This window comes from Colletotrichum truncatum (assembly GCF_014235925.2).
Source record: "Colletotrichum truncatum strain CMES1059 chromosome Unknown Contig_0010, whole genome shotgun sequence".
Lineage (NCBI taxonomy): Eukaryota > Fungi > Ascomycota > Sordariomycetes > Glomerellales > Glomerellaceae > Colletotrichum > Colletotrichum truncatum.
Window position 1 is genome coordinate 2,654,163 of NW_027222407.1, and position 27,864 is coordinate 2,682,026.

At 48.9% G+C, this 27,864-nt stretch overlaps 8 protein-coding genes across 8 annotated transcripts; 3 read left to right on the forward strand and 5 right to left on the reverse strand.

The window, feature by feature from the left end:
* Nucleotides 1-1,745: 1,745 nt before the first annotated feature.
* On the forward strand, nt 1,746-5,989 carry CTRU02_214190 (multidrug resistance protein 3 (p glycoprotein 3); the record flags this gene model as incomplete). Its single annotated transcript, XM_036729509.1, has 8 exons — nt 1,746-2,029; nt 2,091-2,747; nt 2,819-3,996; nt 4,054-4,229; nt 4,288-4,817; nt 4,884-4,999; nt 5,065-5,252; nt 5,315-5,989. 8 exons carry the CDS (start codon nt 1,746-1,748, stop codon nt 5,987-5,989), a joined length of 3,804 nt encoding a protein of 1,267 aa, XP_036578680.1.
* A 352-nt stretch (nt 5,990-6,341) lies between these two features.
* On the reverse strand, nt 6,342-9,056 carry CTRU02_214191 (uncharacterized protein; the record flags this gene model as incomplete). The annotated part of the gene is made up of 1 exon (XM_070206198.1): nt 6,342-9,056. One exon carries the CDS (start codon nt 9,054-9,056, stop codon nt 6,342-6,344), a length of 2,715 nt encoding a protein of 904 aa, XP_070060230.1.
* A 3,201-nt stretch (nt 9,057-12,257) lies between these two features.
* Nucleotides 12,258-13,326, forward strand: CTRU02_214192 (transcriptional regulatory protein C11D3.07c 1; the record flags this gene model as incomplete). Its single annotated transcript, XM_036729510.2, has 4 exons — nt 12,258-12,303; nt 12,397-12,531; nt 12,617-12,762; nt 12,829-13,326. The coding sequence occupies 4 exons, from the start codon at nt 12,258-12,260 to the stop codon at nt 13,324-13,326; spliced, it is 825 nt and encodes a 274-aa protein (XP_036578681.2).
* Nucleotides 13,327-16,684: 3,358 nt separating this feature from the next.
* CTRU02_214193 (uncharacterized protein) lies at nt 16,685-18,873 on the forward strand (the record flags this gene model as incomplete). The annotated part of the gene is made up of 2 exons (XM_036729511.1): nt 16,685-18,695; nt 18,743-18,873. The coding sequence occupies 2 exons, from the start codon at nt 16,685-16,687 to the stop codon at nt 18,871-18,873; spliced, it is 2,142 nt and encodes a 713-aa protein (XP_036578682.1).
* Nucleotides 18,874-19,081: 208 nt separating this feature from the next.
* CTRU02_214194 (TPR domain-containing protein) lies at nt 19,082-19,900 on the reverse strand (the record flags this gene model as incomplete). Its single annotated transcript, XM_036729512.1, has 1 exon — nt 19,082-19,900. One exon carries the CDS (start codon nt 19,898-19,900, stop codon nt 19,082-19,084), a length of 819 nt encoding a protein of 272 aa, XP_036578683.1.
* Nucleotides 19,901-20,922: 1,022 nt separating this feature from the next.
* Nucleotides 20,923-22,272, reverse strand: CTRU02_214195 (polygalacturonase 3; the record flags this gene model as incomplete). The annotated part of the gene is made up of 4 exons (XM_036729513.1): nt 20,923-21,670; nt 21,723-21,868; nt 21,920-22,078; nt 22,162-22,272. The coding sequence occupies 4 exons, from the start codon at nt 22,270-22,272 to the stop codon at nt 20,923-20,925; spliced, it is 1,164 nt and encodes a 387-aa protein (XP_036578684.1).
* Nucleotides 22,273-24,217: 1,945 nt separating this feature from the next.
* Nucleotides 24,218-25,380, reverse strand: CTRU02_214196 (putative alcohol dehydrogenase; the record flags this gene model as incomplete). The annotated part of the gene is made up of 2 exons (XM_070206199.1): nt 24,218-25,132; nt 25,234-25,380. 2 exons carry the CDS (start codon nt 25,378-25,380, stop codon nt 24,218-24,220), a joined length of 1,062 nt encoding a protein of 353 aa, XP_070060231.1.
* A 710-nt stretch (nt 25,381-26,090) lies between these two features.
* Nucleotides 26,091-27,643, reverse strand: CTRU02_214197 (putative glycerophosphoinositol permease; the record flags this gene model as incomplete). The annotated part of the gene is made up of 2 exons (XM_036729514.2): nt 26,091-27,402; nt 27,456-27,643. 2 exons carry the CDS (start codon nt 27,641-27,643, stop codon nt 26,091-26,093), a joined length of 1,500 nt encoding a protein of 499 aa, XP_036578685.2.
* Between the last annotated feature and the right edge of the window lie 221 nt (nt 27,644-27,864).

Below are 27,864 nucleotides of genomic sequence, written 5' to 3' on the forward strand. Positions count from 1 at the left end.
GAGCATATGCTTCGCCCGTCGTCATCAGCCTCTCCCAGGGCCGCAAGCCTGTGGCAAAGGCCAGTTTTCGTCTCGGTCGCCTGGGATACCTCCTCAACGCTATTACTATAGGTATGCGTCTTGAAGTTTTACTTCTTTGTCTAGCTCAACCAAACTCGAAAATCGTAGCTAACCTTTGACCTTGATTACATTCAGGTTGGTCACTTCTGGCGATCCCGCTTTTTTGCATGCCGTCTCCTCTGCCGGTTACAGCAGCGTCAGTCAACTATGCGCCTGTGGTATTTGTTGCGGCCATTATGTTGTCAGTTGGTTGGTACCTGGCACGGGGTCGTCATCAATATACCGGCCCTCCGACTGGTGCTTGAAATCGTATGGTATACATATAATGTTGCGTTTTCTCTTGTATTGTATTTATTGAGTAATTATCATACCTCAAGAAGGGAAAACGAACAACAAGATGTAACGAAACAGCCATGCACATAGCTATTGGGGATTAGTCCGGCACGTGCTGCCTCAGGTGCCCTTCCTCAACATCAAGTTTATGAACACTGAATTCCGTTACTTTTACTTCCATTAAAACAAGCTACTTGCAACCCAATTGTGTACCCCTTGTTGTGTGCTATATTGTAATACAGGATTATTCTGCCCGAGACTTTTTCGTTATTTTTCCATGAATAATAGTACATGAACTCCTTGCGATGATTTGTGTCAGGGATCGAAGGTACAGCGAATTGACGAAGCCACCGACGGCTGCGAGGGATGGCAAAAAAAAGTGAACTACCAGTCTACACATAGCTGTCTTCTATTGACTAGACTGAACTCTAGCCCGAGTAGCAGTCGGGCTGGACTACGTCGTCCTATAAACATCGAAACAGCAGTATTGAGGATTGTCGTAGGAGCCCTTGTAATCACCCTACTATCTGTCTTGACAGTTTGTGAACGAGTTACCCTCTAGAAACTTAATGATAGGCAACGAGGGATATGCGCTCGCTCCGCCATTACACTTTGTGGACACGTAGAGTTGTCTTAACGTCGAAGCTTTTAGCGCCAAGCATCGTGGCAAGCCTTTCAACCGTCACCCGTGGCCAATATTGTGTCTTCGGCTTGATTACCCTAGGTAGGGTTGAAAGAGCCTCGTAGGTGCGAGACTCCATTGTTCATTGCAAATGGAATGGCCCCACGTATCTGAAGTAAGGGGAACTTCCTTGTCAGCGATGTTGACATCTATTACGTCCCGCCCCCAGTGGTTCGGAATGCTTCAATGCTGGATGATGTCTGGCTTGGATTCATGACGTGTCTGGTTACTCTGAAGGTTTGGTGCACTTCCTGTTCGGGAGAAAGGTTTGAAGAGTCGGGGTTTAAGCACCTGCGCCAGCATCCGAAACCCCGCGAGTTCCATCCAACCTCGACACAATTAGGTTCGCCAAGAGACGTTCATCTTATGGAATACAGAATGAAGTTCTTTAGGTGTAGCCTGGTCCTGCCGATCTGTGGGTAGGGGCAGGCTTGGCTGGTCTATCCAGACTCGGAGAGTCCGCGATGCGCAGCCCGAAGCTCCCTCTCGCGAGCATGCCACCTGATAAAAGCCCTCCTACATCAGACGTCAGGGTCAATATCCTACTCACTGTCATCCATTGAATTCCTTCACACTCACTAGGTTCTTACTTTTGACGTTTCTTTTCTCCGACCTGCAACGCACGAAATTGCACGCATACCGCTCGGCAGGTTGGCCCGTCTTACTAGACATGAGCGCCTCAATGGAAAAGCAGAAGCCCAGGAACAGCGTCTCAGACGTGGTGGCTGGTGCGGGTGAGAATTCAAATGCTGCTGGCGGATACATGAGGATCTTCCGCTATGGCGATAAAGTCGACTTCATGATGCAAGCTGTGGCCCTCCTGTGCGCAATCGGCTCTGGTGTGGGGATGGCCATGGTCAACTTGGTTTTTGGGCAATTTGTCACGATCATCACCAAATACAGCTCAGGGTCCTCTTCGCCCGCCGACTTTCGGAGTGACGCTGCACGGCTTGCGTATGCTACATTCATCCTGCTAGTCTTCAAACGAGCTGTAACCAGGCTAACAGAAACCTAGTCTCTATTTCTTCTTGATTGGAATCGGACGCTTCATCGTCTCGTACGGATACAGCACCCTTTTCACCCTCGCTGGGTATCGGATCACGAGAAATATACGCCGCGAATATCTCCAAGCTGGGCTGAGCCAGGAGATCGCCTATTTTGATTCTGGTGTCGGTGGTTCCATTTCCATGCAAGCGACCTCCAACGGCAAGCTCATACAAGCGGGCATCTCGGACAAGCTCGGTCTCGTCGTTCAGGGCCTGTCTGCGTTCATATCAGCCTTCATACTGGCCTTTGTCACAAACTGGAAGTTGACTTTGATTACCGGCTGTATTGCACCGGCTATTATTTTGTGCACACTTGTTGCCTCATACTTTGAAACGAGATACGAAGTTAAGATCCTCGGCTGGAACGCAGAGGCTGGTTCATTCACCGAGAGCATCTTGGCCAGCGCCCGAACAATCCAGGCCTTTGAGCTCCGCTCGCGCCTCATCCAAAAGTTCGATGGGTACTTGTCGGAATCCGCGAAGGTCGGCCACAAAAAGAGTCCAGTTTTAGGGCTGCTCTTCTCCAGTGAGTACTTCGTCATGTTCGCCGGAATTGGCCTGTGTTTCTGGCAAGCCATCTCCATGATCGCCAAGGGTGAGGTCGACAATGTTGGGGATGTATTCATGTAAGTTATCTTTTCTGGGCTTTGGCTCAGTGTCTTTTGGCCACTCTTGTTCATTGAAAATCTTGCCACAGTGTCTTTATGTCTGTCACTGTTGCTGCCGCCAGTCTTACGGCCATGGCTCCGCATCTCATCGACTTTACCAGGGCAGCTTCTGCGGCGAGCGAACTATTCAAGTTGATAGACCGCAAGTCCGCCATCAATCCACTGGACGAATCGGGTGACCGGCCCACCTGGGTCACAGGAGATGTCGAGTTCAGTAACGTCACCTTTAGTTATCCTATGCGACCTGATGTTAAGGTTCTCGACAATTACTCGCTACACTTCCCGGCTGGCAAGACCACCGCCCTAGTGGGTGCCAGCGGTAGTGGCAAGAGCACAATCGTCGGTCTACTGGAGCGATGGTATGACCCGGCATCCGGCACGATCAAGCTTGATGGGCGTACTATCAACACCCTCAACGTCCAGTGGCTAAGGAAACAAATTCGTCTCGTCCAGCAGGAGCCCATCCTCTTTAGCGGCTCGGTCTACGACAATATTGTCACTGGCCTTATTGGTACCCCCTGGGAAAACGAGTCCCGACCTGACAAGCTTCGACGCGTGCAAGAGGCTGCCAAGGTTGCTTTCGCGCACCAGTTCATTACTAACCTCCCCAACGGTTACGACACTGTTATCGGAGAACGCGGTGGTCTTTTGTCCGGAGGTCAGAAGCAACGTGTAGCGATCGCCCGCAGCATTATCTCCGAGCCTCGCATCCTCCTTCTTGACGAAGCTACTTCCGCTCTCGACCCCAATGCCGAAAAAGTTGTTCAACAGGCCCTCGATAATGTCTCAAAGGGGCGGACGACTATCACTATTGCGCACAAGCTAGCGACGATTCGCGACGCGGACAATATTGTGGTTATGGAGAAAGGCAAAATCGTTGAGCAGGGCACACATAAGTCTCTCTTGGATCAGGGCGGCGCGTATTCTCGCCTAGTTCGCGCTCAAGATTTGGCTGTCAAGGAGGATGACTCGGACGGAGCAGCAAGCTCCGATGTTGAGGAACACAAAGCCGAAACTCTGGCCCTGGCCCCCACTCTGACCAGTCACTCGTCGGTAGGGCATAATGCTATGGAACGACTTGTCGAGAGGGACGATTACGACAAGTGGCAGCGAGTAGGCTTCCTCACCACAGTTCGTCGTATTCTACAGGGATCGCCCGAGCTTAAGTTGTATTTCTTGGCCGTCGTTACGGCCTGCTGCCTTGGAGGTAAGTTCATCTCTTGCAACAACTGTGTCTAGATCTAACAAAAGTTCACTGCTTCAGCTGGGCTGTATCCTGGTCAGGCTGTCTTAATGGCCAGCTTCATTCAAGTCTTTGAGGCCTCAGGATCGGATATGCGTCGAAGGGGCAACTTCCTAGCTCTTATGTTTTTTGTTGCGGGAATTGGGGCGTTCTTTGTATACTTCACCTTGGGCTGGTGCTCCAATGTTGTGGCGACGGTGAGCATTTCTTTCTTTGTTGGCTGCTGGGCTCGACTAACCTCGCCATCACTACCAGGAACTCAGTCGCAAGCTTCGTAGGCGAATTGTTGACAATATCTTGAGACAAGATCTCAAGTTTTTCGATCGCCCCGAGAACACAACAGGCGCCCTTACCAGTAGGGCAGACTCATACCCCCAGGCCGTATTTGAGCTCATGGGATTCACCATCGCCCTAATTCTTACGGCCATCATCAGCGTCCTGGCTTGTAGTATTCTGGCTATTGTGTACAGTTGGAGACTCGGCCTCGTGATCGTTCTTGCCGGCCTTCCACCCATGCTCCTTGCGGGCTACGGACGCATTAGAATGGACTCTGCTATGGATGTGAAGATCTCAAAACGCTTTTCCCATAGCGCATCAATCGCATCTGAGGCTATCACAGCTATCCGTACTGTTTCGTCCTTGTCTATTGAAAAGTATGTGTTAGAAAGATATACAAACGAACTGGACCAAGCCAACAACGACTCTCGCAAGGCTATTCTGCTCATTATGCTTCCTTTTGCGTTCACCCAGAGCGTAGAATACTGGTTCTTGGCCTTGGGTTTCTGGTGAGTCTCGCATCATCTCGGCCCGTGGCTGGCATTCCGCCGTAAAGCAGACTGACACAGTTCTAGGTACGGTTGCCGACTGGTCTCTTTTGGAAACCTCGGAATGGTCAATTTCTTTATATCTTTTCTTTCAGTTTTCTTTTCCGGCCAGCAAGCTTCCATTCTTTTCGGATTTTCGTCCAGTACGTAACCTCTGCATCTAGTACATTGATGTATCTGCCTGCGGAGTACAGCTAATAAGCAATAGGCATGACGAAGGCAGTCAATGCAGCCAACTACATGTTCTGGCTCGATCAACTGCAGCCCGTAATTCGCGAAACACCAGAAAACCGGGACTTCGGCCCAGAAAAATATGCTGCAATGGAGTTTGACCAGGTTCGGTTTTCGTATCCCATGAGACCACAGACCAGAGTACTCCGTGGAGTTAACCTTTCGGTGAGTGGCATTCAAAAATTTGCGGTTCTAATAGAAGCTGGAGGTTAACTGACCCGCTGTAGATACGGCAAGGTCAATTCGTCGCCTTTGTAGGCGCATCCGGCTGCGGCAAAAGTACCATGATTGCCATCCTCCAACGTTTCTATGACCCTGTCTCGGGCCATCTAAAGGTCGACGGCAAAGCGGTCGATCAGATGAATCCATGGCTTTTCCGTAAAGATATTGCTCTTGTGCAACAAGAGCCAGTACTGTACCCTGGCACAATTCGCATGAATATCTCTTTGGGTATCCCGTCGGATAATCTAGCGACCGTTACGGAGGCCGATATCATTGAGGCGTGCCGCGCGGCCAACGCCTGGGATTTCATCAGTTCCCTGCCGGAGGGACTTGACACTCCATGTGGTGCCAACGGCACTCAACTTTCCGGCGGACAGCGCCAGCGCATCGCCATTGCACGGGCCCTGATCCGTAACCCCAGAGTCCTTCTTCTCGACGAAGCCACAAGCGCTCTTGACACACAGTCTGAGAGGGTTGTTCAGGAGGCTCTCAATAAGGCAGCTTCGTCCGGAGAGCGAATTACCATCGCGGTTGCTCATCGTCTATCAACTATCAGACATGCTGACATCATTTGTGTTTTCCATGGAGGTAGAATTGTCGAGCAGGGCACGCATGAGCAGCTTCTTGTGAAGGGAGAACTTTACAAGAAGATGTGCGAGGCACAGAGCCTAGGTACTTAGTTCAACTTTAACTGTAGGTTTCACAGGGGGTGAAACAGGGGGTGAAACGGAATTCCGTTCGTCAATAACAAATAACAGTAAATTGGTTCTAATCGATGGTTCATGAATGTTGAAAGTGGTGTTGTTGACTAGAAGGTGGGGATATTCCCCCTTGGCCTGTCACGTGGGTCTGGGAGGCTTGGGCCTCTCAGCCTGGCGGGCGTGTGGCTGGAAGTGCCACACGGCTCCGTATTCCAACTATCGCAACACTGGAAACTCTCTTTTTATGGTGTTGAAGCGGTTGGAATACGTTGTCCCTATACAGTTCCGTCTCCTCGTCAATTCGGCCTCCTATCCCTACTTTCTCCCGTAGTTACGGTCTTGTTACCCGTCCCTCCATACGTATCGTTATCGTGTTGCTATCAACGAATCTCTCGAGGGCTCGATTTGGTTTGCTCTTCGTGAGGGCATCAGCAGGGTTGTCTTCGCCGTTAATCCAACGAATTTCTTGTAGTTCTCGTCTTTCGTACGATTGTCTCAACGCCATGATATCGATCATGAGTCGCTTTTCTTTGGTAGTGCCCAGCTTCACGAGACACTCGTACAGCGAATAAGAATCGGTACAGACAACTGTCTGAATCGTTGGTAGGTTGAGGTGGTCAGTGATTGTCGCCAGGGTTGTGGCGAGGGCGTAGGCCATATCGACGCTAGCGACCATCCCGTAGATCTCTGACGCTAATACGCTGCGGGTGACTCGTTTACTCTTCGTAGAGCTGTAATGAACGAGGTTACCGTGAATCGTGAATTCTCCGTTGTTGCTGTCAGAGGAAGTGTCGTTGGCTAGGATGATCAGAAACCCTAATTGGGAGGAGAGGTCGTGGTTATTAGCGAACGACCCGTCAACGAAAACGAATAGCTTGGCTGTTGTAAGGTCGAGTGGGATAAACGTTATTCCTCGGTTAGGCGATTCTATTTGCCATCGAATCCGTTGATTCAGTGCTTTTATCGCTTCTGGCGAGGGGTCTTGGTGTTGGGCAGCAGTGGATAAATCGAAACAGGCCTCGGGTTGGCAAATTGACGCGATGTACGCCCCTCTGGCGCGTTGTTCGACATATTGCTGTTTTGGGTTGGGTTTAGTAGTCTCAATACATCGTAACTTCTTGGCTTGTCCCTTTTGCCTCAAATTGATCGAATTGTCGGTTGACAGCGCGATTATCCCTCCGTTGAATTGGAGGGGTTCGTCAATTGTGAGGATATTCTTCGCTTTTGCCGTAAAAGCCGCTTTTTCTAACTGTTCGTCTTCTAATTGTGAGAACGCCTTGTCTGACAAACCGAGGGTATCGTCGGTTTGCATGCCGATACAGCCAAAGTGTGGATTTTCGGTAGATGAGATCAATAGGCATGGATCGTACGAAGAAGTAACCATCTGGAGATTCTCTCTGTGATGCTTGTGATACGTTGCCCACCAGTGGGTTCCAGCTTCTGCGATTCCGTACAGAGGCTTCACAACCTCCATAATGGTCCCTTTTGGGTACTGGTCTTGAATTTGCTTCGGTGGGTAGGCGAGAATAGTACGATTGAGCCTTGTGGAGGATTGAACGTAGGCTTGTGTGATATCTCGAAGCCATAGTTGTTTCCCTTCTCGTAGGAGTGACGGGGTAATTGACAGAATTAGCCGTTGACTCGCCCGCTGAATCGTTGGCGATTGGGTCAATATAGCCTTCTTGCCATCGTCGGCGTAACCCTGTATTACAAGTCTCGATTTCTCGTAGGGTTCGGTTGTTTTACCCTTGACTTCGTTGACGATACGAGATCGGAAGATTCGTACGTTCTGGTGCCTTCTCTTATTGAACTGGGTGAATTTGAACACTCCTCTAGCGATGAGGCTGTTGATCTCTTGTTTAGTTGACTGTTCGAACGGTTCGCCTGGTGTAGTAATAACACCTTCTCGTCGTAGTTTGATTGCTAATTCTTCGTCTGCTTGCTCCTTAATCGATAGGAATATTTGTTGATAATCCGGGTCATCGTTGAATTCCTCTGTGAAGTGGGCGATTGGCAGTGGTCTCTTCCGGGGTCTGCCCGGGCGTCTTCTCGGTGGCTCCGGTGCCTCTTGCGGTTCGTCCGGTTCACTGCCTCCGCCGGCGACGATAATTTCGTCGCGTACTACTTCCTGCTGCGGTATCTCAGCTTCGGGTTCTTCTTCTTCTGGCGCGGCGATGGAATTAGGTGGTTGATCGGGATCTTCGTAGTATGGTTTGACTACGGTAGACCGGAAGGTCTTCGGACCACGTGGCGTATCGACAGTACAGGTTTCGCCGTTTATGGCTGCTAAAGTAAACGGTCCGGTCCAGCCCTTCTTTTCGCGTACATCGTACATATCGCCGCTGTATTTCATATCGTCGGGGTATAGTTTCGCGAATTCTGTTAATTGCTTTCCGATACGGTCTGTTGACTCGTATGGTTGGAAGTCTGTTAACGGAGAGACCGTGGGATGTGGCGGTCGGTACGGTAGTTGCCACTGTTGTTGTTCTTGTGGAGGAGGTGGCTGTAGGGTTGGTTCGACTCTTCCTCCTGTGCTGTTGGCTACTGTTGCCGGTCTCGTGATCTCTTCGTGGAATTCGGGGTCTTTTATCAGAGCCTTCAGGTTGCGATATCTCTTGACGCCTTGTTCGAGTTCTTGGGGTGACCAGTAGTGGAATTCTTCCTTTTTGAGGGCTAATGCCACGTTTTTCGAGATTTTCTTGCCATCCATTTCGACGTAGACGCCGTTACCGATTAAATAGTCTCTGAAGAATCGTAGGATTGGGGGAGGTACGTTCTGGAAGTCTTCTTCTGACCAGTCGGCGAAATCGGGAGAAACTTCGTTCCATAGCTCGAGGCCCGTGAGATTCCTCTTCTCATAGGTCTCAAGTAGGAAACCCATATAGGAACCCAGTTGCTGTGGGCTAGCGTTTGTAAGGTCGATTGCCCAGTTGCCCCATACTGCTGGATCGATCATACTTTCGATTCTCTGTGGGATGGGGACTGTTGATTGGCTTTTGGCAGTGACGCCGCTCGCGGGCGATCCTTCTCGTGAATTTCGCTCCATTCTGACAGTATAAAAGGATTACTTCGTAGATTCTCTCGTGAATCTCTCTTTCTCGCTTCGGGCTTCGCTCCTTACTATTAAGAAGTTTAGAATCTTTCGGCGTGTTCTTCTTCTAGTGGGGAGGTCTCTTGTGGCAGGCGCCTCGCGGTTGGCACCTCGTCTGGGGATTTATTGAGAAACTAGCGGGCGCCTCGTGATTGGCACCGCGCGTGGGGGATAGTTGTAGTTGGGGAAGTTGTTGTCCCTTGTGGGATTCGTGAATCTTCGCCCTTGTGGCGTGAAGAGGTTGGAAGACCGTCGATTCGGTAGGTCTCTTCTTCTGGTGATTGAAAACGCGTGATGGAACGCTCTTGCCAGCGATAATTGGCTGCGATTAACCTTATCCCGCCTAGGGTGAGCGTAGCAGTCCCTAGGTTACTCGAATAATCGGATTGCTGGTAGATTCGAGGAAAAGAAGCTTTCTTCTGCTGGTTTCCGTAGATCCCAGTTACTCTCGCTTCTTCTCTCGTTAGCACGAAATCCCTACTTTTACCTGGGCTTGGGTATCCAGTTCAAGAAGTCGTCTCTTCTGGTGTTGACCTTGCTGATCTGCGGTTTGTCCGTAGCAGAGTGGTAATTGTGAAGTTAACCAAATTAATGGCAACTGTGAGGTTTACCACTGATCAGTGTAGGTTTCACAGGGGGTGAAACAGGGGGTGAAACGGAATTCCGTTCGTCAATAACAAATAACAGTAAATTGGTTCTAATCGATGGTTCATGATTGTTGAAAGTGGTGTTGTTGACTAGAAGGTGGGGATATTCCCCCTTGGCCTGTCACGTGGGTCTGGGAGGCTTGGGCCTCTCAGCCTGGCGGGCGTGTGGCTGGAAGTGCCACACGGCTCCGTATTCCAACTATCGCAACATTAACCTAACATTGGCAACATGTACAATCTTGAAGAATTTCATATTAGAAGTATTTAAAACACATGGAATAATTCTTTCTTGCTATAGATATTGGGATAGAGAAACAGACATAATTTAGAACTTTAAATATTGTTGAATGTGTTCTATTTTGATCGTAATCACAATGTAGGTTTGACTAAAGATGTCTAATTCTGTGAATGTCATTCTACCTACAAGACTTGGCCTTTGTACGGGTAGCAGTAGGTCTCGTGTGTTCCTTGAGTCAGTCGAATCCAACGTAATTTAATCCCCTCATTTGGGTAACCGAGGGCCGAGTATCCAGACTGTGCCCTCTTCCCTTGTATGTTACTGAAGCATGTGTATCATACGGTTATGAAATGCCGTTGTTTCAACAACTGTTCCAACAATTATACTAATTCTAGCTTACTTTACTAGTACACAACAAGTAGCTCGCTTCGTATGATTTCTTAGATTACAAGAGCCGTGAGGAAGTGGTGATGGCTTGTATCCGGTAGGCCAGATATCACAAGTGTCGTTGTGGCAAATTCATTGTCGACTTTGTGCACGTTAGTGACGATAGGTTGTCTTTGGCAAGCCGGAAGCATATGCCTTTATGGATCGATGTCATTTCTCCTTGAACAAGCTTCTCGATTTTGGCAGCGCCACCGCCACTGATGCTAATACCCTAAGCCATTACTGCTCACTCCTGGCCAACTCTAACGTGCCCCGATGTGCACCAATGTGCTCCTAGCTGCCGAGCTATTGTTTCTCTAACTTCTACATTAATTACATAGGTAGTTAAAGTCTTTTTTTGATTTACAAAGGTAGATATTTTGGAGATATGTAGGAGAAAGTTAAGTACTCTTTAGAAATCACATCATAATTAAGGAGTAATCAAAACTCAGCAGTCTCATACCCGAGTAAGACTCATGTGTGTCCCCTTATTAAGTACCTGGGAGAAATACCGAGTACTGTTATCAGACGTCTCCTCCGTTTTGAAGTAAACGTCTTATGTCTCATGGTAGCCAATAAAATCATACGTAGCAGGTTACTTGTGTGTTTTCTGGAATCTGTCCGTGCGATATGCCTGGATTAAACTTTTGATTTATATCTCGCTAATGCGTCGTCCCGATCGCTTGTTACATTGATACAGGCTATTAGCGGGCTTTCGGAGGCGGACTCGTGTACCGAAACTCCGAGTTGGTCCGGTTCTTTTGACTTGGCCTCCGTAATAGCGCCGGATCTCGGTAGCACATACTTAATAGCCTGCCTGGCCTTGCCATATTCGCATACGTATTTCGACCCCAATCATACCTCCACCTCAGTCACTATGTCTTTTTCTGCACATCCTCTGACCACCTCCACGAAGAATTCATCCAATCCCGCTCCTGGGACCAACTTGTCCAAAGCCGTAAGTTGATTTCGCCTGCTATCTATGCCATCTGAAAGTGCAACGCTGATTTCTTGGCAAAACTAGTGCGATAACTGCTCACGGCGTAAGGTAAGTTCTGGCCGATACCAATTTCCCTCGCAACTGCCTATCACTGCAGCAGGCGATGACAAGGAAAATGACCGATTGGCAATGCCTTCAACAGATCCGATGCGACAAAGTTGCGCCATGTTCCAATTGCCTACGTTTCGAGTTCCCTTGCACCGTTACCCCTCGGGTGGCAAGGTCGAAACGGCAAAGGGAGTCTATAGCTGAGCAGGTGTAAGTGATAAAAGCTGGCTTGTATTTTGAGGCCATGGTTGGTGCTCATGCGTCTTGGCATTTCCCTTGCTCACGTCTCAAACACTAGAGCAGGCAAGATTTCCCTTCTTGACGAGCGCATAAGGCAGATTGACCGCCTCGTCTTAGAGCTGGCCGGCGACTCTCCCTTGCGACCCGCGGTTAAGGGCTGTGTTTCGTCGATTATCAACACCCCATTACCTATCCCTAACAGTCCAATCGATCGATCAAGTGCAAGCCTCCGGGGATTTCGTGTTCACAAAGGTCTACTTCGCCACGAACTTGGTCATCAAGCACCCGATGACAACAAAGAAGTTGCGGTTGGGGTCGGTCACCTTGAACTTGAAGGATTGTCAGCCCTGAGTGCTCATACAAGTTTTGCAACCAAGTTTATCCAAAAACTAATCGACAAAAACGAGGGCGATTCACTTAGTAGCGACACTCGTGATCTACTCAACGATCTGAAAAACACTGTCGAAGCGGTACACAAAAGCCACAAGTCTCTGGCCTCGAGAAACTCTACTCACTGGCAAAACCCCGGCTCAGACTCTAGTCAACACAAAAGAAACATGATGCCTCTTGGCGTAGTGCTCCGAATGATCTGGAACCCTTGCGGTGAGCTCGATCCTTGAGATGCACTTCCCCCACCAAGCATGGTCGCACATCATTTCGGAGCTCCCTTTCTGACACTCTGATTGTTTAACACAGCGGAGAATGCGTTCCTGCTCAAATGCTTGAGCACGTTGATGCCGTCAAAACGTCTAGCAGATCTGTTTCTGGATGTGTATTCTGACCCCAGTCTCGACCAATACCTCTTCATTATCGCCAACTTCATCCTATACGGTTTGTCTCTCCGTCCCTGGCCGTTCGCCTGACAGCAACCTGGACAGATTGCTAACAAATGGGCAAACGTGGCCCGACCACGCAGGTATGACGAAGTGCGAGAAGAGCGACATCACTCAAGACCAAGCTTATCATCGCAAAATATGTGCCCAAAACATCGAAAGTGGTTTGGCGGCATTGCCTCTCTTCTTGCCACGTACCCATTCCGTGGCTTTGGCACTCGTTCTCGGAGTAAGTTGTCTGGCCGAACGATCAAACAACAACGAAGCTGTTGTATTGGGCTGAAAACTTGAGCAGTGCATATATTGGATGGAAAATTCAGAGCCTCATCTGGCCTGGACTTCGGTCGTTGCCGCCAGCGAGACCTCACAATCACTGGGCTATCATAAGCAGGGCCTGGGGTCTGACATTGGGTCCGACGAACCCAACTCGTCAGGCCTCCTCTTTTGGTTGATTTACTTCAACGAGAAGACCCTCAGCCTGCGCCTAGGACGTACATCCACCATTCCTGAAGAGGATATCACAATTCCTCCTCCAGGTGGTAACCATCAATCAGGCCCCATCATGTTCTACTGCCAGATCCAAATTCGGGTGGCTCGAGCGGCTGGCAAAATCTACTCCGACCTCTATTCCGCATACTCTTTGACCATGTCTCCATCATACAGGAGAGCGAAGGTCAAGGTACTCGAGAGAGAGATTCAAGCTCTCCAAAAGGCTTCTGCATTCAATCAAGCAAGTTATTTCACCCGCACTCACACAAGAGAGTGTTTCGGACTTTGCTTCAAGTCAAGATAGGAAGTCTGACTCGTGTTCTTCTCTTATAAACAGGAACGACTGCGATTGTTAAGTGCCTATGAGGAATTAAAGCCTTTGTTTAGCCTCATTTTCGCGTCTGACGACGTGCTTAGCCTCTCCATGATGACGTTGATACATCGCGCATCCCCTGTCGAGTCTTCGCAGCCATTTATGAACCAGTGTCTTGAATATGCGAGAGCGACACTAAACCGGTTCAACAGCTTTGACAAGATCAAAACCCCCACTATATTATCATACATCAACTGGTCAGTTAATGTACCTCTTCATTCCGGACATTGAAGCAAGCAGCTTACGAAACGGGATACTTCAGGACAGTACTGCTCCTACCTTTCCTTCCGTTCTTTGTCTTGTTTTGTAACGCGGTCGAGTATGGCAATAAGGAGGATTTAGAGTGTTTGAACATGTTTGTTCAATCACTTGGGGTGGCATCGGATGACTCGGGTCTCGCGAATCACCATCGCCTCTTCGGGGCCTTCTATACTCTTGCCAGACATTATGTAGAGCGAAGAAACGGCACTGTGGCATCTTGGCAATAGAGGCAAATTCTGAATCAGCAAATGGAGGCGTTCCTAGGGTCTCTGGGGTTCAGTTCGCAGGGATTTAATTCACGGGTAGACCTGGTAGACCCCTCACAGGGCTTTGATGCCTCTGACACTATGCCCCCGCCACGCCCGGTGCAGCGAGACTATGACGCCACCACAGTTAACATAACAATGCCTATGGGTGATGGAGGTAAGATACTAGATCAGCTCCAAGATCCAACGGGTCAGTTTTCAAACATAGACTGGTTCGCCATGAACTAGCACAAGGCGGATGTAGGTTTCACAGGGGGTAAAACGGAATTCCGTTCGTCAATAACAAATAACAGTAAATTGGTTCTTAATCGATGGTTCATGATAGTTAAAAGTGGTGTTATTGACTAGAAGGTAGGGATATTCCCCCTTGGCCTGTTACGTGGGTCTGGGAGGCTTGGGCCTCTCAGCCTGGCGGGCGTGTGGCTGGAAGTGCCACACGACTCCGTATTCCAACTATCGCAACAGCGTCAAAAGACCCCCTCGGAACTAGATTTTTTTTTTTTGGGGGGGGGGGGGGGGGAGGGGAATAAATTAGAAGAGAACTGTCTAGAACCAGTAAGATAAAGGTGGTTCATACCAAAACATAAACGACTTTCCCCTTAACACGGCTTGGATGGTTGTTGAAAGGTATCCTAGATAACGATTGACTCTTCATAAGTTCAATCGTAGATTAGCAGAAATTGGTACAACTTTAAAGCAGCCATCAGCCCGCAGCCGTCGAATACACTGCAATAGCTACAGGAGTAAATAGAATTTTTCCATGTTCAATTGTTTTCCGCTTTGCATACATCAAAGTTGGACCAACCGTCTAACAATCGCTGATAGATGCCGTTTTTGTCTGTCATTTCAAGTAGATATGCTACCACGGCCATACAGACGACAACCGAATATATATCGACTTCACGCATCACGCCCCCTTTGGAATGTTGTCAGCTTCAAATGTGGAAAGCATCATAATGATCCCACCCAGCAAGCTTACGTGTTTTCTTTCCGCTGGAAAGTCTCCACTATATGTCGGTTTCGGCAGCCTTGTCCTCGAAAACCCAGAACCCGACGCCATTCAAGCCATTGAAGTCTTGGCTATGGCATCGAAAGGGTGGTCTCATCTGGCTGGCGCGGCAAGGGACGACGCCCGCAAGATTGGGGACTGCCCTGAATGTCTCTTTGCGCACCTGCAGCACGTTACAGCAGTTGTTCACATAATCCATGTCCTGCGAGCGGAATGCTAGCCCTGAATGAAGAGCCTTGGCCGTTATGGCATTCACGATCGACTTGACCAACGTGCTCTCTAGCGTGCCCAACAAGCTTGTGAAAGAGTAGTGAGTACAAGGATAAATAAAGCCGGTACGGGCGCGAGTCGAAGAGAGGAGTACAGCGACGGGGAGCTTGCTTGGAAAACAAACCTAGGGACGAGAGATTATTGCAGTACGGTGTTACCAAAAACAGCCGGCTTCGAAGTAACAGAAGATTGCGGCCACTTTGGTTGGCGCATTCGGCAAGAGCTTCGGCATGATGATGCCGAAGGTCTTGCTGGGGCGGGCCGACCTGCCCCTATCTTTCACGGAAGGGATGCTCGTGATATCTCGCTACTTCGGGACCAAGGCTCCATCACTGATGTCCTGTATGACGTTATTGTAGTGGGAAATACGTTGGCTTAGAGTCTAGTGCATGGGTCGAGCGACATTGTGACGGAGCCCGTTCAGGGCGACATCAGCGTGGTAGCTAACACTGGCGTGAGTGCTGTTGGAGTAACCGCCTGTCCAGGTGACGGAATCGCGAAGAGCACGTAAATAGCGGTTGGTAGCGGGGGGGACAAGTTAATCGCCTAGGCACTTGGAGGGTCAATGACCGCGGGAGAACTGGCTTCAATATGGGATAATGAGCGATGCCATGGTAGGTCTCTTTTAGAGGCCTAATGACCTGAAAATGTCAACCAGATGTTCGGCAGACATACTGATTTAAGTTGACCGCTCGTCGACGAGAACTGATAGAACACTGCGGCTGGTAGCTTGGAGAGAGTTGTGGAAGGAATGCTTGGATACTCTCAATACCGCTCGGTGTGATCCTGTCGTTGGAAGGAGAGGGTTCCATTGCCCACTTACGTTGTGGACGACGGATAGCAAGACTGCTACGATTGTAGTGAATATGTGAGTGGATTTTTAGAAAGCCATAAATGACACCACTGCAGCGGCTAAAGGTTTCTTGTAAAACTCAGGTGCTTGGAAGTCGCTGGTATAATATTGTCATTGAAATCAGATGCGATTCCACGTTCATAAGTGGCCAGATATGATGGTTCGTGCTTATAAAGTTACGGGACGCGCGGGTGACATGGGTTTTTTGCTGCTATATCAATCGATAACAAGCCTAAATAATGTCGAAACTACATGGATCTCTTCCCATTACGATGGTACACATTTTGCAGTCTTCTTGATAGACATATAGACGTTGGAACATGGCATCCCAACCTCAACACACGCTTAGCCCAAGAGGTGAACTGAATAAGACGATCCAGAAAAGCAGCCCAGCCAACACCGTTTCCGACAACTGGTATCACTGGTACAGTCCGTTTCGCTGGCAGCGTCCAAAAATCGGATTTTAGCCTATTAACCCCGAAAATCAGTAAACTATCACAACAGGGGTCAAACTGGCCCAACTGGCCCAACTGGTGTAAACTGGCCACTGTAGCCCAATTGGGCCACTTTCGTGGGGCCCACGTAGTGAAATCTCTGTAAATTACAATATCTCGTGAAAAGCTTTTCGTGATGCCTCCTCGGCGGGCTCGGGCCCCCTCAATTGATAATACCACTGGGCCGGCGAAGCGAAAGCGATTGAAAACAGCAAAAGCCCTAGAGACGAATACAACAACCGGCTCGCCGTCGAGGGTAGTTATCGTACGTACGAGGGCGAGGGCGAGGGCGCAGGCGTCAGAGCCAGCGAAGACCCCAGTTAAGCCACCTCGACGCCGTCGGGTAGTGGTGATCCCTTCCCCAGCCCAGAGGGTTGCTCAGTTAGCAGAAACAGAGACAGGAATAACTCAACAAAACCTCGAAGTTGACGAAGTCGAGGAAACCCAACCGGCAGGCCACTATGAACACCAAGCTATTGGGCAGTCAACGCCGGGCCAGCGACTTCAATATAACCTCAACCTCGATGAGGATCCTTTTGCTGTTACGCCGGCAAGGCCTGGTCGACGGCCTTTACCTGATACCCCAACTCCTCGACGAACGCAACCACAGTCAATCAATTTAACTGTTACGTATACTCCTCTCTTCTCAGGCGGTCGCTCGCCGCCAAAGCTTCCTGAGACTATATACAAGTGGATATTTGACGAGGAGAGCGAAGTTGGTCATAAGTTGATTATCCAGTGGTCGAAAATCGAGAGGGATTTGGCGAAGCGAATCGACGCCCGTTTAAGGGCACAATATAATATCGAGAAGAGCTGGATTACCACGAAAATCGCCTGGAGAAGAATAGGATTAAAAGCAGTAACTATTGTATACCGCGAAGAATTCGCTGTTGACAGTGGCAACTGGCCGGTTGTTCCATGGTATGATATTTCGAAGCAAATTATCGAGAATAGTCGCCTTGGTGAGGTTCTTCTCGATGTTGAACTGGCCTACTCTGTCACTCCTACTGTAGCCGCAGTAGGAGAGCTAGAAGGCGTAGGATCACCACGAGGGCGACCGTCTCGACTTAGTCAACGTCAGACTGTAACAAATACGATGCTTCAAGCGATTGAAACAGAAGGCGATCGAAAGAGGAAGTTATTTCGAGACCTTCTTCGCCATAATCAGTGTAACGATTCAGCAACCTGTCAGAATACCTCGTCAGCTGATCCAACAGTTAACTGGTGCTGGGTCAACGCAAGAAAACACTATAAACTGACCGTATTTGATTTCGAGAAGTGGCAAGAAGCTATTCAGAAGGGCGAGGAAGGCGTATCAATATCAAACCCGCCTGCCCGCCTAATTGTTGATCTTGTTCAGCGTGAACAACGCGATATGAAAAAGCCCGATAAATCAGCAAATCGAGGAGGCCAAAATAGCCTAGGTGAAAAGTCTGCTAATAGAGGGCTTTCAGACACACAAGACCCAGCAAATACTGCCAATAATAATAGCGCAGTAGTCAACTTCTATGGCCTACCTCCGCCAGGCGGCCCAACGCAATATTGGCCAAAGTTGCCGCCGCCAACGATGCCGCCCCAATATTGGGATCTTGAGCCTCAATTTCAACCGCAGTCAGGTGATTACTCTGCCCGTCGGCAAGTAGAGGCTCCGATTCGTTCTTCGTCGCCAGTTGTTCCTGATTCGCCCTCAAAAGCAACACGCCAAGTTGATGAGTTCGTTTCGTGGTTTCTAGCTGTGAACGGCAAGAAGTTGGGTATTGACGAAGTGAAATTTACTCCGTTAAAGGCTTCAATAGTCAGTCTCCGCGTTATTCGTGATTACCCAGACAGCTGGTTCAAAGAGGTAGGGTTTTCACCACAACTTACCGCAGCAGTGAGAAAATCGATCAAACTTTTCACTACAACACAGCAATTTTACCTCCAACAGAGCGAACCTCTCGCCGCTGTACAATCACTCGTACAGGCAACGAAAAAGCCAGCAGTTGACCGTGAGGTTGAAGACGAAGTGTATAACCGACTTTTTGACGAGCGATTCGGAGAAACAGGCAATATCGAACGAAGCGCTAGTAAAGTAGGCGAAATAAGCGTTCCAGCGGGTAGGATCTCCTCACCGCTGCCAACTGGCGATATTGAGTTTGGTCGAGGTGGTGAGTAATATTGACGGAAGTGACGGCGTCAACTAACCAGAAACTAGAATTAGACCTCTTCGTCTCCTCGCCGCCGCCACCAATCCTTCCTCCTAATACCGAACAAAATCCGATCGAAGTCTCAGACTATATATCGTCGCCTTATACCCAAGAGGAAGAGGAGGTTAAACTAGGATAAATAGCAGCGACTACTGCTAGCGGAAAGCTTTGCTTGTGGATGTGAGCTGCCCTGCAACACCCGGGAGGATCAACCCAAAGACCGTTAGGTAGGTAGCAGAGCACTTTGATACGCCACGGATACGATTTATTTCACTATAGGCCTGACTTGAGGTTGTAAATACAGGCATTATTCATGTTTTTCTTCTCCTACTTCTCCTACTACAAGTTCAACAACTATTTACTACAAGAGGTGGATTCAACTCTCCTCCTGCCTCAATATACATATCGCTACTCGTCATAGCGTCACAGAAGATATCCTGTGTGCCGTCGAAGTTGATATATGAGTTACGGAAGTGCCCAGCTATCTGTGGGAGACGTTGCCCAACCTCAAGCGCGCAGTCGCGGAGAAACTCAGCAAAATCACGCTCGTCTAGTTCGTTAGTATTCCACGTACGGAATGTCTTTTTTACATGCTTTTTGAGGTCGCCAAAATACTCCTCGATGGGGTTAAAGTCAGGTGAGTACGGCGGGAGGAATTCGAGGCGTACGCCAGCGGCCTCACACGCTTGCCGTATATCCCCTTGCCGGTGAAAAGAAGCATTATCCATTATAATCACTGACTTAGGCCCAGGGAATATTCCACACTTTGGCAGTAGAAGTTGCTGTATCCACGCAGAGAAGCCCTCGCCATTCGTCGATCCAGTATATACCAGCAAGTCTACGATACCGTCAATTGCGAGTGCTGGCAGCAGTTGTATCCGTTGACCTCGCTCGAGGGGAACTGACCGCGTTGGCGTCAGACCCTTAGGCGCCCAACCCGTCCTTCTTCTTCCAGTGTTTTTATCAACGCCTGATTCGTCTACGAATATTAATTGTTCTGGGTGGTATCGACGTATACGATATAACCAATCGTACCGTAATTCTGGGTTTCGTTGTGAAGCAATTATGTGGGCTTTCTTTCTCGTCCAGCCAGCTGCGTGGAGGTGGCGGCTCAACGTTGATTTGCTGACTTCGAGGTTGAACTGTTCGTATAGGAATTCTTGCATCTCTTCGAATAGGAGGTCGTTACGATACTTTAATAATTCGAGAAGTTCGTTCCGATGCTGTATTTCCATCTTCTGCTGGCTTTCACGCCTTCGAGGGTATTGTTCTACCTCGCCAGTTATGTCGAATCGACGACGCCATCGTCGAATCGTTCGTTGGCTACAGCCAACCGCCTCTGCGATTTCTTCGTCGGTTTGAATAACAGAGGGAAGAAGTAGGTTAACTTTCCTCAGCTGGAGTTTTGAGAGACGTGGCGCCATACTGACGCGTTGAAATGAGTAGATTTGACGATACGGTGGCTAAATGCAGCTGAATGCGACCGTTGTAATTTTCCCAGCGAAAAAAACGGAGTTTAGCATGGGTTTGCATTAACCCCACCCTAGGGGGGTAAAAACTCGATTTTTGGACGCTGTCAGTGCAACGGACTGTACTTTATGGGCTTCCTATTGATGCCGTCATGGGTTGTTGAACTGAGTCATTTAGACTTTAGGATCTGCAAAGATGTGAGCGATAGCCATCGCAGCGGGCTGGCGAAGTCCTGGGCCGCAACAACTCGTCGCTGGCAGACACAATACCTTTAGGTGAGTCTTAGAATTCAAGTTTTGAATGGATTGAATACGTCTATCTAGGCTAGTAAATGCTCTTATTCGACTGACTTTTTTTGAGGCATGGGCTCATCACAGACAGGCCTGTGAACAACTATAGTAAGGTAGTACGAATTTAAGAGCAAGGTCGTAAATGACCAAGACTTCGCTCACAAAGGCAGCAGAAACAAAATGCTCTACAGTACACCAAAGGATGGGGAAAAAAAAAGTCTCAAGTGGTATGCCGGCGATACACCATGTGCTACTATTCTATCCGGCGAAATCGCTGGTGCCAATGCCTTTTATATGTGTTTGATGTGAATATATACAACATTTTTTCCTAAGTAAGAGATCCTGGCCTCTGATGGAATAGTCTCATGAATGCGTATACACTTTTCTTTTTGAATATTGACAAGAAAAAATAAAATGTTGAAATTCGTTTATGAAGGGCATCCGCTGGCGGGGAAGTTGCATGAGCCGCCCTTGGCGCCTCCGGTAATCTTGGTGTTCTCGAAGGTGAAGTCAGAGCAGCTGCCCTCACCGCAAAGGATGTAGTAGTTGTAAGCCTTGCTGCCCTTGGTGGTACCCTGGACATCGATGAAGTGAATGCCTGCGATCTTGACACCGTTGGTGGGCTGACCAGTCGGGCCACCGTTGAGGTAGTCCTGCTGAACGTCGATACCGTAGGTGTCGATGTCGGTAAGGGTAATGTTCTTGTAGGTGACGTTGGTCACGGAACCGGTGGTGTTGGAGTTGGACTTGATGCGGCAGCCGTTGGAGCTGTTGACGACGGCGGAGTTGGAGAAGACGACGTTGTTTACGGTGTTGTTGCTCTTGCCGCCAATGGAGCCGATGCTGAGGCCGTGGCCGCCGTCGCAGTAGAGGTTGTTGACGGTGATGTCGTTGCCGCTGGTGACGGCAACGCAGTCATCCTGGTTGCGAACCTTGATGTTTTCGAGAGTGACGCGATCGCTTGAAGAAATATCAAATCCGTCACTGTTGTGGGCTGCAGCCTTGCCACCGCTCTTGGAGTTGGGAGCGTCACCAGCGGAGTTGTCGAGAACCAAGCCCGACACGAGAAGGTTTGTGTTGCCAGTCATAGAGAAGCAGTGGACAGGCCAGTTCTTGATGTTGAGGTCAGTGATTTTGGCGTTGGTCGTCTTCTTGACAACAACGAAGTGATTGGGCCTAATTCGTGTGTGAGTTTATACCATTCCGAAGATCCCTTTAGAGTACTCACTTGTCACCACCACCGTTGGAGCCCAGGCCATCCCAGTAAACGGCGCCATTGCCCTCGATAACATGGCCGGGAGCACCAGTGATTGTGATGTCGATTCCGGAAATGATGATGGGGTCGAAGTTCTTGTCGACAGTCGTGGCAAAGGTCTTTAAATAATCAGCATCATAACTAAACCCCTAGTAACTGGCAGAGCGTACAGTTGTGCCGTCGAAAGTGACCTTGGCGCCCTTTTGGAGACTCTGAAGATCAATGGGGCTGTTGGCGGGAGCAGCAATGTTAGAGAGCGTGATATCGGTGCAAGTCTTGACGGCGTTCGCAATGTCTTCGAATTTGGTGACGGTACAACCAGATCCGGTCTAGGAATATGAAAAAAAACTGGGTCAGTCCGAATGCCTCCATGGGGTAAATCATCAGACGAAATATCGGGGGTTTGGCTTACGGAGTTGTGGCTTGCGGAGTTGTGGCTTGCGGAGTTGTGGTGAACATGAGGATGAGCCGCTGCAAGAACGGTAGGCAGCAGAGCCGCAACAGGGGCGAAAAACTTGGCCATCTTGGCGTGGGGAAAAGAATGTGGTGAAATTGAAAGGAATGGTGGGTGTGTTGTAATGAGACTGGCTAGAGAACGATTGCCAAGTGAGCTGCCAAGGAAATGTTATATATCCCCAGATCCAACATGCAACATTGCAGGTAACAGAAGAATTGTTTAATCTCCTTGATTGGGAGAGGACTCTGTATGCCCTTGACCATCCGAACGGGTAGTTAGCACGCTTTGGGAATGACGGACATGGGCTAACAACAAGGGCATGTGGAACTGCTCATGAAGCTCCGAGCCATACGGAGTCGATGGAAAGAATCCACGTGTGTGAAGTATCTAATCCCATCTATGAAGGTTCATTTAGTGCGTTTGCCATGAAGCGATTTGGGCTTTACTCCAGTCCCGCTGCCATTCATAACTGAAAATGAAAGATTTGTGGGTTTGCGGGGCTAAATCCTGCCAGTCGCGGTGTTTCATGTCAATCGAGAATGTGCCCCTAGGCGGGAAGCCATCATCGAAGTCCAAGTTGATTTGCGGATGAATTATGTGTTTTGATCATTGCCACCCCCCTGCATCTACCAAGGTCTCCACCGACTAATCTCTTCGATTCAGGACACAGAGTGTGCAACGGCGTGGGATTGTCAGGGATCCCCCCATACGATTACACGAATCCACAATCAACATGATACTGGCTATGAGCCGCCGTGCCGAATTCAATTCTTGATAAACCGTGAGGAATAAAATTCATCTTTGTTCCTTCCATTAGGGTTCATTTTTAATTCTTGAAGGAGGGAAGTCGTCGTCTAAAAAGATTTAGCTGAACCTTGGGACTTTTTAGCACATGGTGCTTGGGATGTATCGGAAAGCTCAAAGCCCGAAATCTTTGTACAATGATTGGTCGAGAAGCCATTCACCCCATTCTAAAACCAGGCACATGCACTACTTCAGTTTCGTCCGGTAATGAGCTGAGCTTTCCAAACTCAAGCTTGATTGTTTCGTTTGAACGAGATTGGCGATCTGATCGTCTTTCTCTCCCTGCCGAGTGCACCTCATGCAGTTTCGGTCATCATTGGCTTGCTACAAGTCAGCTGACCAAACAAGCGATGAAACAAGTGAGGCAGATACTTGCAGTCAATTACTAACTGTGCGATGATGATTTCAGGAGTCGACCTGACAAACGAAAAGGATCATCAGATCTACAACGAAGTGGGAATGTTCACACAACACCCAGGACCAGTGATGGGCAACATTCGTTTCAATCTTGTAAAACTCTCGGCAGATAAAGGAACCTCTGAGAAGTGAGGCAGGTTCGCCTCAGATTGACGCAGAACAAGGGTCAAAAAGAATTGGGCCGTAGATTGCGATTAAAGAATGTGGCACAGAACACGCATGAACTCTACTTTTATTGAAAACCATGAGCATAAGTCAGGTCCTTTACCTATAATGACGCCATTTAATAGACTTTCCTTGCTGTGGGGGACCTTATTCAGGAGCTTTGGCCGCCCAAAGGAAAACCCCCTTTACGACTTTTTTGCTGTCAAGTCGTCTTAGTCAGAATTGTTTGTTTATGACTCGAAGTTCGATATTGAGCTTCATTAACTCACCAAAATCTACGAGTCTACGATTGCCTGTACACTCCCATCGCCAGCCCACTTATTTCCTTTAGAACAGCAATCTCTAACAGCCGCCAACCCAGATTGTCCATAGCCATTGGTTGTAAATCTCTAGAGACTTTCCGTACCCGCGAATGCCACCAATGTTGTTGTTCGCTTTAAAACATGAAAGAGTATACTTGAGGCCGTGGCTTTCCAAACAGTATGGAAGCGATGGAAGCCTCGCTACTGACAGTCGCTGATGAAAAACTTTTAACGAGTATCTGGAGAAAACAACATATTAAACTCAGCAACCTCTTTAATATAGTTTTTCTTACTTCTTCGGGGCTCCAGTTGGACCACTTACCTCATGTGATCGTAATGCCAACTTTGCCCTGATGCTTCCCAGAAGCTAGATACTCATACGCCTCTTTCATCTCCTCCAATTTGAAAACCTTCGAGTCAATTATGGGGCGCAACTTTTGCGGGTTCCCTTCAACCGCTTTGCACATGTCCTCCATCTGCAGCCGGCTACCGACCCAAACGCCACGAGCAGTGAAAAGATTGAGCCATGTATCTAGCAGATTTGGGATTGTCTGTTGGGCGTCGCCGCCAGCAATCCCCACAGTGCTGATGACGCCATCAAGTCTGATGCTAGCAACGCTTTGCCTCAATGTACTGGAGCCAGCAACATCAACAACCCAGTCAACGCCAACGCCGCCTGTTAGATTCTTTGCAAGCAAGCCCCAATCGGGGGTTTCGGCATAGTTGATCACCTGGTCGACACCAAGTTTGTCGAGAATCTTGGCCTTTTCGCTCGAGCTAGTGGTCGCAATGACTCTGGCGCCGACAGCTTTGGCAAACTGAATGGCAAAGACGCTGACTCCGCCAGTGCCTTGGGTGAGAACCCATTCTCCTGCCGAGAGTCTCTTCCCAGGAATCCCGAAGAGAGCATTCCAAGCAGTTAACCCAGCACAGCTCAGCGAAGCAGCTTCAATAAAGCTTAAGCCCTCGGGCATCATCACAAGTCCTTGCTCATTGAAGACGCCTGCGGTGCGGAAGGTTCCATCAACTCCGCCGCCCAGCCCAAAATCCGGTGCTTGTCTGTCAATAGCTCCCCCTGTATGTTTCTGAAGAAGGACGGTGACAACCTTATCACCTGCCTTGAATCGGGTGACGTGCCGCCCGACAGATAGGACTGTCCCGGCTCCGTCTGACCCTGGGATGACATTGGGTTTGACGTGCCAAGGATATTTACCTTGGCTGATCGCAACGTCACGGAACTAGAAACAAAACTTTAGTTGACAATAGGTTTACTTCGTTGTCAGGACTTACATTGAGGGTAGCGCCCTGCACTGACACTTGTATGTTAGATTCGCATTATTTCAAGGTAGTGAGGAGTCTTACGCTTCACAAGGACGTCATTATCTCCGATTTCGGGGACCATCTGTTCTGTAAAATGAAGAGAGTCAAGTCCGTCTTGTCCAGTAACGTTCCATTGCTTGACTGTTTTTGGTATAGGCTGGGCCATTTTGAACGTCGTGCTCTCGAGAAGCTATTGACTGTCTGAGTGTTGCGCAGCAAAGGCTTTTCGATTCATACTTCTAAAACAATCCGAAATGCTATTCCATGATATGGGTAAACTTGTTATAACATTCTGGTATGGTTTTGTTTGTAAGCAACTATCAGAGACATCCAAGTAATGACTTGTACTGATTCGTAAGCATAACGTTGTTTATGGCGTGATGCTGCCAATAATCCAAACAACCACAGATGTACTTCTTTGAAGAAGAATAATCCTATCAAGTAAGAAAAACTGGCCAAAGTCCCCTATGGAAACAGATAAAGGGTACACCTGAGTGCCTGGATTTATTTCCGCAGGCACACATCACAAGTCGTTATGATAGCCCTTAGAGTCCATCATGCATGTGCCATCCATTGATGTATAAACTATTCTAATGTTACAAAACAGTCTCACATTAGGCCTTCCACTTCCCGTCTCGCTATTCATGCAAAATTCCTCTACGGCGCCCTATATTTTCTTAAACTCAATCACCATAAGCTCACATATTTATTTAAACACTACGCAGTCGCTATGACTTTGTTGAGTGGTATCCAAGCCCGGACGTTTTCCCTTCTTCTTTAATGCCAGCCTTCTTTCATGTAAGGCAGTGCAATGCTGTACCATTTTCGGCAAGATGCTACATTTCAGTGATAAAAATCAAAAGTGAACAAAAAATCTCACTTCTCACTTGCCTCCCGAGCCTTTCCCGCCGGTGTCACTTCCTGGGCTGAAGCTACCGAGTCATCCTCTCCCATCTCACCATTCCAGCCTTGGGTGAGCAAGTAGGCACGGAAGTTCTCGTCCTCTTTCGAAAGATCGTCGCCCTTGAGATCTGGGACGAAAAAGTAGGTGACGAGAACACCAACGACACCGCAGATGGCAGCAATGATGAAGGTCCACCTCTTGCCGAGGTTGGCCTGGATCGGCGTGAAAGCCTGAGTGCCAATGGCGGCTCCAGCCTTTCCAACAGCGGCGGAGAAGCCGTAGCAGGTCCCGCGAACTGCAGTGGCGTACGACTCCGAAGACACCAGTCCGAGCATGTCGCCGGGGCCCATGTTACCAGAGCTCTGCATGAGACCATAAAAGACTACGAAAAGGGGCAGGATCTTGGTAATCTGGTCGTAGGCTGCGCCGATGATCAGTCCGAAGACAAGGTACCCAGAAAATCCTAGTATCATGACGTTTTTACGACCGATACGATCGCACAGGAAGGCACCCAGCAGGACACCTGGTAACGCAATGGCGCCGAGTAGAAGCTGATACTCTGCAGTAGATTTAATGCTCGAATCCTTCACGACGGATGAGATGATGACACCAGAGAATACGCCGTTGGGGAAGGTAACGAAGTCGTACAGGAACCAGGCTCCAGCAGTACCGATGAGACGCTTCCAGTAGTATCGGAGAACCAAGGTGTAGGGAACATGACGTTTGATCGCACCGCGGCGGTAGAGCTTCGAGTTCAGCATCTTTAGCCTGAAGTAGAAGACGGTCAAGGGCAAAGCGCAGCCAATTCCGAAGCAGACACGCCAGGTGGTAGAAAGATGCTGAGGCCCTGCCGCAGCGGTAAAGACGATGAGGAAGATACTGACAGCCAACGGGCCGCCGAAAGACAGAGGCAAGTTGGTGACGAGAATAAAGATGGGTCCACGGTTCTTCAACGAGTGTTCGTTGGCTGCTTCGGAAGCGGACGTCGATGAGGCGGGATATTCGCCGCCAGCACCGAAGCCGATAATGCCACGGGCCACAGTCATCATCCAGAACATGCCGTCGACAGTAACTCCACTAGCAGCAGTTGCAAGGATGGAACCGAGGACTATCAAAGATGTGGTGAGAATGATGGCAAACTTACGACCGAGGTAGTCGCAGGTGAGACCGATGATGACTTGACCGAAAATTTCGCCTATAAGAAGAGCATTGGAGACTCTTGTGCTGACAGATGAGGTGTATTGTTTGGGATATTCAGCCTTAAGGATGACGTTCGTCATGGTCCTGGAAAAGTGATTAGCGAGATGGTGTGACTTTGTGTCATGCGAAACACTCACATGAGGTTATTCTGGTAGCCATCGCTGATGAGAGCGAAGCCGGAGCAAGCAATGGTGAAAATGTCGCTCCATGACTGCTTCTTGGAGGAGACAATTTCAACAGGCGGCTGATCGTCAGAGTCACTGGCTGTTGCCGATGAGCTCGGCATAATCGCTTCGGAAGGCTCTTTGTTGGAAGTCATATTCATTGAGTTGTTGAGTTGTAGGGATTGATGCACATCATGAGGGTGATTAAAGTCTATTATATGTAAAGTGAATCTCAAAGAGAGCACGCGACCAAGAGCTACCAACATTACAAACGAGCACGACACGATACTCATTCGGCACACATACAGTAGTTCGCATATCACCTATCTTGCGGTTCTTGTTGTGTGATTGGTCCAATGTTTGTCCACAAGCTTCTGTCGTT